The 15,582-nt window shown below is 38.8% G+C and overlaps 1 protein-coding gene across 5 annotated transcripts in view; it reads right to left on the bottom strand.

The window, feature by feature from the left end:
• The window catches only part of Dthd1 (death domain containing 1), a 74,741-nt gene that overhangs the window by 36,851 nt on the left and 22,308 nt on the right, over positions 1–15,582 (bottom strand). For all 5 annotated transcript variants that reach the window (XM_052734968.1, XM_052734964.1, XM_052734965.1 and 2 more), the window contains 2 exons: positions 14,872–15,161; positions 7,421–7,659 (listed from right to left, as the gene is read on the bottom strand). In XM_052734968.1, the coding sequence (XP_052590928.1) occupies positions 7,421–7,659; positions 14,872–15,161 (529 nt within the window). The remainder of the gene's footprint in view (positions 1–7,420; positions 7,660–14,871; positions 15,162–15,582) is intronic.

The following is a 15,582-nucleotide window of genomic DNA, read 5'->3' as shown; positions in this document are numbered from 1 at the left end:
TTTATAACTAAACTTTGTCATAGCTATGTATACATAAAAAATCCATTTCCTTAGGTTTCAATAATTTCTAGCATCCACTGGGAATCATCATACATTATTTCCTGCACATGAGTGGAGCCCTTGCTCTGAGGGAAAACAGAGTCATCTCAGGGTTTGAAGTAGACATGTGATCTGAATGATGTTTTTAAAGATACCTCTGTCCTCAAAACAAAAGTGGACCACAGAGAGGCAAGGGAAGGTTTAGACTGTGGTCGTTATGCTTCATTGTCATCTCAGGGGAATCTGGGATTGCCTGGGAGACACACCTCTGGTGTCTGGGAGAGTGTGTACATTGACGGTAGACCGAGAAAGGAAGACTCACTCTGAATGTGGGCTGCAAAATCCCCTGTGATAGGGGGAACAGACTGAATTAAAAGGTAAAAAGGAGAAAGGAAGTCAAACCCCAGCATTTGTTTCTCTATGACTCCCGAAGCACGTCAATATGAGACACCCTCCCCCGCAGTGCTGCACCTGTGAAGCACTCCTGTCACCAAATCTTCCTGTCACAGGGGACCCTCCCCTGCAACTGGGAACCAGAACAAATCTTCTTGACTTGCTTCTCATAATGTATTTGGTCACAGTGACAAGAAAAGTGAATATTATACTATCTATACAGGAGCACTATTGTACGTTAGGTCCTTGGCATACAAAACATGGTTTTTGAATGAATTAATATATGAATGAGCAAAATATGGAAGTTGAAGAATGTAAGGTATTCTCACAAGGAGGAAGTAAACAGATAAAATTTACAGTGGATCTCCACTTTCCGAGGAGCCTCACAGCACATTAACATTATACCTTGTGATTACTTGTGTGCAAATATGTGTGACTATATACATACACAACACATCATGACCATCTGTTGATACACCATGTCTTTGAGATGCTTGCTTTTCAAATATTCTTGAAGTCTTGAACTTACAGGTATAAAATACCTTCAAATTGTATGTACTCTGTAGCAATCACTTAGCTCTTTAGACCTTTCCAAGGTACTAAGGTGGAACTGTTTGTGGTGGTTGTTAAATGTTAGTATATTTTAAACTAGAATCATTTAAGGGGAAAAAGGTATTCAACCTGCTTGTTCTAAGTGGTGTTTAACATTATAGCTTCTGTTATTTGTAGAAATTAAGCCACAACATTTATTCTGTTAAAAGTATTTTCTGTTTGCCTTCTGTGGGTACTTCTATTTACTGAAAAGTAACACATGTTAATGCTGCTTAGCTGAGTTGGAGTTTTTTGTTTTTTGTTTTTTTTTTTCTGATTCCAAATTTTGAGGAAGTAGTCTGTTCTCACAAAACAAAGGTCATGGTTTCAATTCCTGTTTAGGTTTGTATTAGTTATAAAAGAGGAGAAAAGCTTCCTCAGCCGCAGATTCTTTCTCAGCCCCAGGGAACTTATTTGCAGAGGCTTTGTATAAAAGTTATGGCCAAGAGTGTGAATCTGGAAAGCCCTGTACAAACCCATCTGGAGGAAAGGAAAGTACAGATGGCATATTGATAGTCAATTAGCCTACGAAAAGCAGCAGATATTTAAGACATTCTATATTTAACACAATGATGTAGTTTCAAGATGATAACTTTCAAGGTTGGACAATTTTAAGACTAGTAGAAATGACCTCATTGATCTAGTCATTCATAAACATTCCCTGAACTTGTGTGACCTATCAGATGCATGGCAGAGTTGAGTAGAAAAACCTGTCAGTCTGTACTGTCAATCATGCCTGACCAGCTAGAGAAACAAAGCCCTCAAAGAGACATGTCTTCTCCTGAATGTGACCAAAAGAAGGGAGGGAGGCAAGAAAGAGAGAAGGAAAGATGAGGGGATAAGAGGGAAGAAGGAAGGGAGGGAGGGGAGAGGTTGGGAGGGGGGAGGTTGGGAGAGGGGAGGTTGCGGGGGGAGGTTGGGGGAGATTCAGAAATATTCAGAAGGCAGTTTCACAACATGCTTATTTTGGGAAACCTTGGTGTGTGCCCCAGTTGGATGGTGTCTGTTCTAGCCCTGTGCTTTTGATCAGCTTTATAGTACCAGGTCTGTGTTCTTTCCTGCAGAGTGGGCTTCACATCCAATTACAGAGTAGTTGGTTGATTTTCTCCAAAATAGTAGGGGCAATGGCACTATTGAACCAGTAGGAGTCTTGCCTGGCAGGTCAGTATTACAGCAAACATGGTCTATAGCTGAGTGAAGCCATTGATAAGTTTACTTTCCTAGTAACTTGAACAGCATCTTCCAGTACTATGAATGCTAGCTAGCAGAGAGAGAGAGAGAGAGAGAGAGAGAGAGAGAGAGAGAGATCCCAGCTCAGTTCCATCTTAATTTCTGTGTCCTATAACCAAAGTATGTAGTATCTTCAGGATAAGGTTATATCACAATGTCTTGGTGGGAAACCAAGAGCAATGACTACAGGCTGTATTGTTTTGGAGCCTCTGAGTCCTTCCTGGCTAACAACTCATAGGAAGGAATTCCACATCTGATACAGATTTTGCTTAAAAGCCTGTGGCTTCCTAGAACAGAATTAGCCATCCATAAAGGAAAGGTACCTCCATTCCAAACTTTTTTTAAACTTATTTTTCAATTATATAAAGCAAAGTCACAGGGATTTACACACTTTTACATGTGTTTTTACCTTTTGGTAGCCCTCCAAACCCCACCATTTCCCCAATCATATTTAAGTTTTTCATGCTGGAGCAGCACATACTTTGCTACTTATTATTTATTTTATATTTATTATTCCCCTGTCTTAGTGCTTCCTTCCCAGTGGTTCTTTCTTGCCTCCTAATAAATAATTATACTATACTCACAACCAGTTCTACGTTCAGCATGGAGCACATATATGGATTTTTGAAGAGGTTGGCAATTAATGCAGAGACTCATATTTGTTCAAAATGCTGAGAATAAGTGACAATACTCAGTCTTAAACAAGACATTTGCACACTTGCACACACACACACACACACACACACACACACACACACACACAGAGAGAGAGAGAGAGAGAGAGAGAGAGAGAGAGAGAGAGAGAGAGAGAGAGAGAGAGAGAAACCTGAAGGCCCAGAGCATATTGCAGAAGAAAGGTCAAAAAGAATTTAAGAGACAGAGGATGGGGAAGAGTATCATCTATTGATGCCACCCAGATCTGACATTGCTCTTGCAAGCATAAGTAGTAGCTATGGAAACCTTCACAAGATTGGGCCCTCCAGATTCCCGCCATGGATACAGGAGATGCTCATGAGGCCTAGTCCCTTCCTGAAGAGCTAATGACTGTTAACAACTGCTAGAGGAGCACGTATCATTTTCTCTAATGGCGTAGCCACTAGGGGTCTAAGTGGAAAAAAAAAGACAGCAATTGGAGGAAAAGGAAGGGGGTAGCATGGAATAATGGGGAGTATGAAAATAAAAATAATAAGTGGTTTATATATATATATATATAACAGAATTAAAAAAGAATTTACAGTTCTATTTAAAACAGACATATATTTGCACATATAACATACATAAGCAGATCGATATACAATGTATCTGTATTGGAATTCTGAGGGCTTGGTAGTGACTTAATAAAATGTCTAAAAGATCCCCATGAAGGCAATAAAGACAGTACGGTTGAAAAGTGTTTGTATGTAGAGAAACAATAAGCAGGGCATTATAATGAAATGTGGTAACTGCAACAACAGATGAAGAATCTTGTAGCTCTACATATCAGGAACACCCACAGCTTCCTGGGAGAGGTCACACTGAGGCAGAGGTGAAGAGGTGGTCAACAGGAGCAGGCAACTGGGTGAGAGGTATGTGTGTGTCAGGGTCAGAGAAGGAAAAGAGCTCATGACACGTTTATGGTGATCACTTACAAACTTTCACAGGGAAAACCTATGCACACTCCTAAATTAGCTACCTTGGTTAATTATTTCAAGAATCATACAGGCCACAGAGGAAATACAGATAACTGAAAGTTCAATTTATGTCACATGTTTGAATTGAAGTTCCTTTTTCTGTACATAAGCTCTCTCTTCCTGACTCTTTCTACTAGAAAATCCTATGGAGCTTGGCTTTCTCTCTCTCTGATCAGGCCACAGCTGCAGAATACAACACAGCTCTTTGGAAGAAACACGCTCAATTAAGCAGCCTGGAAAGCAGCCCTCATGGGTATTCTGAACTCCAAATCTTTATGTGTTCATGCAGAACAGCTCCTCAGTCTGACAGGCAAGGGCTCATATAATTAAGCTCTAAAATACCAATCTGAGAAAGTCTGAGTGTCCTATCCAGTCCAGAGTTGTGATCCTCAGAGAAGTTAATGAGGGCTGTATGGAAAGCTCTCACGTGTAGTCACACAAATTTAGTACCTGGTCTGAGTCACACTCTGTTCTCACCATTCAGGACAGGACTTGGCCAGGACAGACTAGGTCTAAATACAGCAAATAAACCTAAAGAGGGTTACAGGTTAAAAGATGACTAGGAGATGGGGGATGGAGGAATAAGGACAGTAAATAGCATGTGGGCAGGGACTTGAATGTTAAAGAGTTGAGTGCAGGAGAACACTCAAATTCTTCCTTTCTAGGTACTCCAAAATAAAGTTTGAGGTGATGGCTATGCTAATTATCACAACTTGATCATTATATGTTATGTATATATTGAAAAGCTCTACATAATAAATATGTGCATTCCTTGGTTATTGCTGATGGTGACTGAACCCAGAGCCTCACATATGCTAAGCACATGCTCTTTACTCCATTATATCCCAGACAATATGTAAAATTATTCTGTCCATTAGACTCACAGTAGGAGCTAGAGAGACTGTGCAGTGGGCAAAGGAAAGAACCAATTTCTGCAAATTGTTCCCAGACCTCCACTGTGGCATATATATGTTCACAGACAAATGGACATATACCACAAACACACATACACACATACACACACACACACACACACACACACACACACTCACATCTGTGTATATATATAATTTAAATATTAATCTATATAATTTAAATATTAAGCATATAAATTTAAATATTAATCTATATAATTTAAATATCAGCTTTATAAATTTAAATACTAATCTATATAATTTAAATATCAATTATATAAATTTAAATATTAATCTATATAATTTAAATATTGATTATATAAATTTGAATATTGCTCTATATAATTTAAATATTAAGTATATAAATTTAAATACTATATAATTTTAAATATTTAAAAAGTGAAATAAAATTTAAAATATGTAGACTCTTTATAGGAAGGAAATTACAAATAAACATGGAAACATCAACATTGCAGAAGATGCACAAATGGAAGTGAGTGTTCATTTAGATGGCTATACTGTTCTGAACATACTGCAGTTTCTGCCATCAGTGGTTTAACAGCATATCCTCCTGGCTCAGCACCCCAATACCTTCTTCAAACCGCCAAGGAAAAGGTTCATATGGCTCAGTGCTTACTCTTTGTAATGAGGTTTCTCTGCACTAAGGCTGCTTTGGTTTGGTTGAAGTCCATGACATACTATTTGCTAACTTTTTCTAGTAGTTTGTCTACACTCTTTCTGTTTTCGACTTGTCCTACAACTTTTAGGGAGAATCTGGATACCTGCAACTCTATCCTGCCTTCTGGGATAAGAATAGAAGTTTTTTCTGCTAAGAGGCACCAGCACAGAGGTTGCTGAACACCTGGCGAACAGATTTCCTGAGTTGGAATCCTTCCTCTGCACTTAGCTCTAGGATCCCAGACAACGTGACTGAACCTGCTCCGTCTCCACTTCTGGTAACGCAAGAACAATGGCATTGCACCCAAAGATTCTGTGAGGATTTAATGACACGGTGCATGCAAAAGCACTTAAAGGGATTTTTGTATTTTAGAAACTATGGTAATGGCTTTAATTGAAATGTGAATTTCTGCTAAGATATTTCTATTATCCCAATCAAATGCATTCCGTTTTCTTGCTGTAAGCCAGTTTTCCCTTCGTGTCTAGTGGTTAAATTCCCAAGAACAAAAACAGTTTAGAAAAAAACATGATGTAATCACCACAAAAGGTCTACTGTTTTCAGCTTCCTGAGATGCTATTTTCAACTTCTGAACAACTATTAATGCATTATTTATACCATTATCTAATCAGTTATAATCTTATAATGCAGTTTTATATACATGTTTTACATACTCTGTTAGGTTACATTTATTTTCAAAAGTACTATTCCACAGAAATAGAGTTTGAGATGTGTATTTCAATGCAGCAGTTACTTAAGGAAAAATAAAATTGATTTATGGAACATGTTATTCAACCCGATCAAACCAAAATATTACAAAAGTGCCATTTCATCATTATAAACAAATTATGACTCATTTATATTTCCTTACTGGATCTATCTGGCACAGGATGTCTCCTTTGAAATTAGCCATATGTCACATGTTTGAGGATAGCCATGGTGGACAGTAGCTACCGTTATTGACAACACAGATTCTGACTACATTTTATTTCTATAACTCTGTATTTATGATAACACGTAGGAGAGCAATCTCTTTCAGAAGTACAGTTAATATTTGTTAATTAAGGACTGTACAAAGACTGGCTATGATGGTTCACACCTGTAATCCTAGCACTTGGAATTTAAATAAGGAGATTTGGAGTTCACGGTCATCCTCAGCTGCATAGTGAGTTTATGTGTGGTCTGAGCTACATGACACCTAAAAAATGTACAAAACCTGTATATGGAAAACATGTTCTGAGATTCAAAACACAAAAGGTAAGAACAGAAAAAGGCTTTCTTTAAAAGTAACAAATATCTTTTTGTAAGACAGTGATAACATGATTTTTTCAGCATTATTTCCCATTAAAAATACAAGGTAGTTATACTCATTCATAGAAAGTAATTACTTATACAATAATACAATGTTTATATGCTTTAATGTGTTTGACCTTTTGGAAAATCATTTAATCTGACTTTCTGGCATGAGGCAGGTTATTAGATATGAATAACTTGTAAACATGCTGGCATAGATTAGTCTTAGTAAAGTTTTTTGATGTTAGTCCCATGTTCAGACTGATCTGTCCTTCAAATACACTCTGCAATGCACTCAGTGTTTTCACAAATGATGTCGAAGTTCCTCAGACGTAGTTATGGAAGATGAACGGCATTGTTGCCATGGTCATTAACAACATGCTGTGAGAAACCAATCTACTTCCATTGCTCTAGTTAGAAAAAACTAACATCAGCAACAGCAGAAACCCAATGCACTTTCTATTACTCTAGAGTTGGCCCTACCTACCCTTCTTTATCAAATTTGGCCTTATGTTTATTTTAGCCTTCTGTATCCATTTGCTTGCAGAACTAATTGTAATAGGGAATTACAAAGAGGCGACCAAAGTTGTTACACAGGAAGGGGAGGGACTTACCTTTGGCAATTTCAATGGTAATTTGCAAACTGGCAGCTGGTAAAGATTTTCATGAAGGGATTGATCCAAGTTGGGGACAATCTTCTCTCTGGGTACTTTATAGACCACAATGGTGCCTTTATAATGAGGGCAGCTGTAGTTCCCAAATTCATCCACCTCTTTGATGTGGAGTTCTAGCCTGGGTTTTCTTTGCAGGTGAAAGATGACTTTGTAGTCTTTCCCATAATCCTTCCCATTGCCTGAAAAGGAGATACATTTGTCACAAAAGGATAATCGGTTTGCTTTAATTTGGAAAATCCCAATGACCTTTCATTTATCAAGTCTAGTTAAAGTGTCTTGCCTGCTGTTACGCCTTGTGAGGATAAACCCTAACAGCAATGACAGGTTATTGTAGATTATTAGGAAGATTTCTCATCTGTAATTGTATTCTCTGGAAGCTCCGACACAAATAATTTTTGCTTTTGCTTTTTCCTCTCCATGATTTTCTACCAAGAAACTTCTGGAAATATTCATGTTTTCCAGTCTTTAGAAAGTCATCTTCACTCTCCAAGAATTATCTTTCTCCTTCCTTTGTGCTGTTCCTATCACACTGCACACTGCCATGAGCACACATTGGATATTTTAGTGCTGTATTCTCCTGGGACATGTGGCTGCTTAAGTGTAAATTACAATTAAATTAAAGACCATTAAAAGTTCAACTATTTGACCTCCTAGATGGCTCAACAGGTAAAGTGCTTGCCACAAAGCCTTAATACCTGACTTCAATCTCCATATCCCACATGATAGGAGAGAACAAACCCCTGCAAATTTCCTCTCACCTACACACACACACACACACACACACACAGAGAGAGAGAGAGGGGGGGGGAGGGTGAATAAATGTTTAAAAATGTGTTTAAAAATTGAACTTCTCAGTCACTCTACCCATGCTTACTATGCTTAGTGGCTACCACATCAATCTCCTGGCTTCCTTAGTTTCGTTTGTTTGGTTGATTCATTTTGGGTTTTCAAGAAAAAGTCTCTCTGTATGTCTCTGGCTATCCTGGAAATCACTCTATACACCAGGCTGGCCTTGAACTCAGAGATCTACCCACATCGACCTCTGCCTCCCAAGTGTTGGGATTAAATGTGTGTGACATGATGGCCCAGCTAATGGCTTCCTTAGTACAGAGAACAGAAATAAAATGTTATCACAACTATGGAAAATGACAGTGCTATTGTGGCACTTCCAAACAGAATAGTTACTGGATTTGTTGGAATTGTTAATAAAATGTGGTGGATGCTCTGAAAACAAAGACATAGATAAGTCTTCTCTTTGAAACTAATGAAGCTTTTGTGAACAGGAGTTTGCACCTCTGCAGGTTTTAGGGCCTCATATTGCAACAGCAGAAGAGATATCTATGCTTCCTCAGACAGTGCCTGCCTGCATCATCATCGCAACATCTTTCAGAAGCTCTGAGAGAGCAGCTGAGGCGGCATGTTTGGGATGTAAAGGTCTAGAGTCAAGTCCAGCCTCTGCCACTTGTCTTCATGGTAATATCTGTCCGGTGCTCCTACGCTTGGGGAACTTTGAGGTCCTTAACTTCCTCCTCTTTAAAACAGGAAAAACAGCATTTGCCATCTAAGATTACCCTTAAAAGTGACCTGATGTAATCTGAATAATATAATTGCCCCAACTCCTGGTACATATTAAATGCCGAAGAAATGACAGCGTGATAGTAAATGAAGAGAAAGAAGCAAGATTCTGTTGTTGTACTGCATCTGTATGCTAAACCAAATAGTTAAACTTTTAATGAAACACCAAACTGAGGTTCTACTCTCTAGGAAGACATAAAGCTGGTGGTCCTTAGCTATATCTCTCACAGAATGAATGCCTTATGTTTTGCCTAGGGGGAAAATTCAGTAAACAATTTGGAAGATATTGCTGTTTCCCTGCTGTGGCTGCTAAAAGGCATTTTGGCAAATTTCTAAATTTCACTGAAAAGCAGGAATAGACAGGTTCTCCATTGTGGAAAGGAGTCCCCTTAGAATAAGATTGTGTTGTGGCAATCTGGTTCCTGAACTGAAGCAGATCATTGAGGACAATTACTTATGGGGGAAGGAGTGTGTTACTTAAGAAGGTTTCAGGTTAGCGTTTTTTAGTGATAAACTATTTTGGGTGATTAAAATGTGATCTATATTGGAAATTAAAGTTTTCAGATCCCTTGAATAATGTCTTGTTAGGTCTTTGCTTCCCACCCCAAGAATTATCAGAAGAAACAGCACTATGTTGATCCTAGTCAACTATGACTTAGAAAATTTCTTTTTTTTTTAAATCTCTTTTTTCCCTGTGAGATTTACAGTTACTTGTAAGTGACGATTAATATGCAGGATACAAGGATTTGGAAGTAAGCCTACATCGGTTAAATTCAGATCTAGACTGTGTAAACACCTTTTAAACATTAGTAGTATCTGTAATGGAACTCTAAAAGTCATATCTGTAAATTAAATAAGGATGCAATTATTGAGAATTTATCAGTAACAGATTCACGATCTTGTAAAGGACTTGTTACATAGTTTTTAAAAAAATTTGGACTTGTATTGTTGTTAAGAGAGAACATGATATTTTGAGGGCCATCAGTCTCTAATAAAAAAGAACAAAGGGCTGAAAAACATAAAATAAATGACAGTATTTTTCCTCTTCCTCTGACATACACAAAGAAGTAAAAATGAAAGCGACATTTCTAAAGCTTTGGTTGGCTGACCTTTGGAGAGAGTTTCCCCCTTCTGACCATATAAGACACATAGCCCTTAGTAGAGAACTGAGACAACCACTATTGCACAAATGCTTGCCAAGTCAAAATATTATTTATATTTTGTGAGTAACTGGAGGTTTCTTACAGCAATACATATTCTTCTCGGAAATGAGGGTTAAATGTCTTTTATTGATGTCATAGGCATTCACATACAAGAAGAAGTGCTTTCCCTAGAAAAGTCAGATGAGGAAGCAAAAGTGCTAGTTATAGGAGGAACCAAAATACCCAGAGATAAACAGTGTCTTTGTGTGTTTTTATGATTCTTACTGACTATCCACAGCTTCTACTCGACAGTCTGCCATGGCCTTACAGAAATGGCTCAATTACAGAAAGAGCTCATTATATGGCCTCTTCATTTCAACTCTCACCTTATAGCTTATTCTCAACAGAGTTGTGGTCTAGCTTGTTATGTTACTCCTCTGTGGACCACTCATCTCAAATGGTGTCTCAGCCTCAGTCTTTGCAATGGCCCTAGGAGTGATCAGTTCGCATCTCCTACTACCTCCCCTCATGCCTTCTGATCCTGCTTTTTTAGCTTTTGCTGGTCCTCAAGCACACAATTTATATGCACTTTTAATGCCTATGTCTGAGACAAACTTCCTGAGATGGGATTAATGCTCATTCTCTCATGTCCTTAGAGAATTATATAAATGTCACCTACTTAATAGCTCTTCTATGATCATTGTTTAAAACTGTAACTCTGCCTCTTCTTTATCTTTTTCCTGTTTTGGTTTTCTGAAGTACACTTTTTAGCCAGCATTATAATGTATATTGTATTCACTTAATTACTTATTTTTTCTTGTCTATAGATGATAATATTCATAATAGTTGGTAAGTTTTACAGAGTGAATAAAAGGATGATTAATTGAATATGCTACCCAAGGACATAAGGCACTGCCAACATCTTTGAGGCACATGGGCTTGCACAGAGTATTTCTAGACATTAGGTGTGAGACTACGGTATCACTATATAAAACCCCCAAGAAATTGCTAGCATTTTCTGGATTTTGTTTGCACTCAAAGGGATCCTAAGGGTCATGCAGCAAAATGTGTAAGTGCTGTATTGAGAGCTCTGACAGAGAATGAAAGCATGCTCTAGCTCTATCCTGAAGAATGACAGGCAAAGATAAAGATCAAGATGCAGAAACATTCCTTTGATCTCATCTCAGAAATAGGAACTGTGTTTATGCCTTGTGAAACTTTCTCAAGAGTCATCCATGTTGCATATCTGTAGGTCAGAGGACTTTGGGTTTTTTATTGGACAGTTGTCTAAATTCCATAATGTATGTAGCTAGAGTTTTCCTGGTCCTGCCTGGCCCACGGTCAGGACAAATCTCTCTCACCTGCCAGTCCCACACCTGCTCAGACTCAACCAAGTAAACACACAGGGACTTATATTGCTTACAAACCATATAGCCATGACAGGCTTCTTGCTAACTGTTCTTATATCTTAAATTAACCCATTTCTATTAGTCTGTAAGTTGCCACATGGCTTGTGGCTTACCAGTACCTTACATCTCACTTGTCATGGCGGTGGCTGGCAGCATCTCTCTGCCTCAGCCTTCCACTTTCCAGAATTCTCTTCTCTCCTTGTCCCCCAAGTGCTGTGGGATGTTCTGTATGTTAAATGTGTTGCTCTGATTGGTTAATAAATAAAACACTGATTGGCCAGTGGCCAGGCAGGAAGTATAGGCGGGACAAGCAGAGAGGAGAATTCTGGGAAGTGGAAGGCCAAGTCAGAGAGACGCTGCCAGACGCTGCCATGACAAGCAAGATGTAAGGTACTGGAAGGCTACGAGCCATGTGGCAACTTATAGACTAATAGACATGGGTTAATTTAAGATAAAAAAAATTAGATAGCAAGAAGTCTGCCACGGCCATACAGTTTGTAAGCAATATAAGTCCTTGTGTGTTTACTTGGTTGGGTCTGAGCAGCTGTGGGACTGGTGGATGAGAGAGATTTGTCCTGACCCTGGGCCAGGCAGGAAAACTCTAGCTACAAATGTATTAATGAATTTATTCATAGTTAATTCATTCAACCACCACAATCATTAGTGCAATGCCAAGACCTTTGTTTTCATTTCTAATCACAGAGTTCCTTCTATCTGCCCTGTACTATCCTAGGTGACGGGGGTTGCGTGGTATCCCCAACAAGACTGCCCCCTTCCAATGAGAGTCTTTATAGGGAAAATGGCATTACATAACTAAATAGAAAGTGGCGTCTGTGGCAGGGGACACAAAAGAAAGGGCGAACATCTGTGAAAATAAAATAAAGCTCTAAAAAAATGTGGCGGGGAAGAATAAGGAACACATCCTTGAACATGATCATTAAGAAGATGAAATAGGAGACATTAGGGTGGGAGAGAAGCAGGGGAGGAGATGAGGGCCCAGCAGACAGAGGACACCTGGGGTTATCTCCTTCGGCTTCCCATGTTCTGATGTAGAGATAGGTATCAACTCTTTGTGGAGAGTCATGTTCCTCCTCGATCCAGAAAATTCCAGTGAGGATCCTAATATGAACAAGAATCTCCTGGAAAAGGACAATGGAAAGAATATGGGCATCTTGCCTGCCTTGGTTTCTTTGAATGAAGATGAGGTCATCTCCATCCCTCCTAGATGCTGTCCATCTTTAGGCTGTCTTAATTTAGCATGGGACCCTGGACTCAGTCAAGACAACAGATTCCCTGCCTGTAAAGACAACAGCTCAGTCCTGTTTAGGACAGTAGGTAAACATAGCTGCCTCTTTGGTGTTACAGAAAAATCATTTGCATCATTAGTTTGGGTGGAGTACTTCTGAGTTATGACTATCTCTCTTTCTTGGGTGTCAAGTTTGGCTTCTGCTTCCGAACTTAAGTAGAAAGGCATCGTTCCCATCCTTCTTTCCTCCTCTCTTCCAGTGACAGACATGTAAGAGTAGAAGAGACACTTTAGATTGGGAGATATTGGGTAATAATGGGTCTCACTTATCCCTGTGAGGGTCAGGACTGGCTTCAAACCTCCTTTTCTTTGTGAGCTACAAATACCACATAAGGCCTTGGGGCCATTTTCTAAATGAGAGATAGTAGGCATCATGGATTCAATATTATACATATTAATTTATATATATATATATATACATATACAAAGAATATTGCATCAAGTCAAGTGCATAGTAAGGTTCCTGATTCAGAACTCCCCACAAAATCCACCCTTTAATTCTCTCTCATGTGCCACCATTATCACCATACCTTTGATATTCTATTTTACTCAAGGAAGGAATTGGAAATTGGAAGTAGCTGATGAAAAAGAAATACCCAGATGGCAATTCCTCTCAAGACCTTTTGTTCTCTTCTTTTACCTATCCCTTTACTCTTCTTCTCTTTTCTTCTTTTCACTTCCCCTTTCGCTGTCTTGAATCTTTTTCACCTCCCCAACCACTCACTTCTCCCTCCCCCACAGCATTTCCCACTGCCATCATCTTGTTCATCTTCTTCAGCACTGCCATATCTTCATTCATTCACTCTACAGTCAATGAAAGAAGGTACTGTTAGGCTCAGAGGACATCAGACAAGGAAGACATGCTCACTGTCCCATGGACTTTCATTCCAGCTAAGAATGTCTCCTGAGAATATGAGTAAAACCCAAACCTAGGAGCCACTAATTTCTAATTTTAATGTCATTTATAATGAGAACAAGAGCAATACTGGGTAAATGTGGGAATGAGAAATCTGCAGGGTGTGTTGCCCACATAAAATATTCTTAAGCTTCTTTTGTACCTCAGACCACTTTCCAAATGTAAAATATATTTCTGAGAATATATTTTAAAATATGTAAAATAAAATACATGTAATTTAAAATAAGGAATTACATGGCATACTTCTAATCATGGGAGTCTACTGACCCATGCCGGATTCTTAACAGACACATCAAAGAGTATGTAGATAATTTTAGGTGCAATGGAAGCTAATACAGTTCTGCTAGATGAATGACAGACAGATGCTCCTGAACTTGTGATGTTCCCACTTTCTTACAAATGTAACAAATAGAAAACATCATGTCAAAAACACACTTAATACATGTCAAATACTTAACACCATGGCTTAGCAACCCAACATACCACAGAATATTAGTTCTTTCCCCTTGAGACTGAGTGGCCAACTAGGAGTTGTGACATCACAGACAGTATCATTCCTGAAGCAGATAAGTTGGAGAAAGACCAAAACTCAGAATGTACCATTTCTACTTGAATATGTATTGACATTGTATATCATAAAGCCAAATTTCCTAAGTCAAATCATCATAAGTGGGAGCCATTTATCACATGACATGTTTCTCAACAAATTGTTATTTCCTTATGGAAACACATTCATATTGCCAGGTGGAAGCAGGTAGCATTTAGAAACTATGGAATTGTCACAAGGAAGAGGTGATGTTAGCTTGAACTCGGGAGCAATCATGAAGAAGACTGTTTCTAAAAGAATGTCACTTAAAATCTGTCCAAAAAGACACATGTGTCCCTGTACATAAAAAGACTAGTGCCTAGATAGACTAGTCAGTAAATGTTTCCCCAAATTCTCTAAAGGGAAGTCTTCCTTAGTAATACAAGTTTGGTGTGTTACATCTAAGGTTTGTGGCTTATAGTCTGTAAAACACATAAGAATATTTCCTCATACTTACTTGAGCCAAATATGTTTCCAGTAAACCTTAAAAGAAGTTGTTCTCCTTCTCTTACTTGGAAATGTCTAGATGATTCTGGAAGTCCTCCAAAGCCTTCTGAGCGCAAGTTCTTCAGTACCAGGTTTAACTCCTTCGAAGGTACCACTAAAATAACCACTCTGTGCGGATTGTCCTTCTGGTGTGACAGCACAATACAGGCAGTGGTGCTGAGTGAGGCTTCCTCTAAAGACTTCACAAAAGAAACCAAGTGGCTATTGTCTGCTGTGGAAGACAGGTGGAGCACAATAAACCTGGGTAAAAGGAAAGAGGCGAGACCCAAAGGGAATATGAAGCATTGAAATACCACAAACCCAAAGAAAAAAAACTGCTTTTCTTAACTTCCACTTAGAGCAATCATTCTGATGATCAACTGCCTATATTAATGAAGGACTTTGGTGAAATCCCAGGCAGTCAAGAAGCTAATTCAGATCAACTAAGCTGTTTGTTGTCTTTGGCTGCGTGTTTTGCATGCATGTTGTTTGTATGGGTGCATGCATCTGTACATTTGGCTGTGTGGGCATATGTACATACATGCATGTGGAGGCCAGAGATCAATGTAAGATGTTAGGTATCCCTCCATTCCTTTCCATCTTAGTATTTGAGATAGGCTGTCTCATAGAGTGTCTTGGTGAACCTAAGAGAGCTCATCAGGTCCACTAGACTTGCTGGCCA

The sequence above is a fragment of the Peromyscus californicus genome, unplaced genomic scaffold, assembly GCF_007827085.1.
Source record: "Peromyscus californicus insignis strain IS unplaced genomic scaffold, ASM782708v3 Scaffold_13__1_contigs__length_99412109, whole genome shotgun sequence".
Classification (NCBI taxonomy): Eukaryota; Metazoa; Chordata; class Mammalia; order Rodentia; family Cricetidae; genus Peromyscus; species Peromyscus californicus.
Note: the sequence above shows the minus strand (reverse complement) of the source record. Positions and strands in the feature narration are given on the sequence as shown.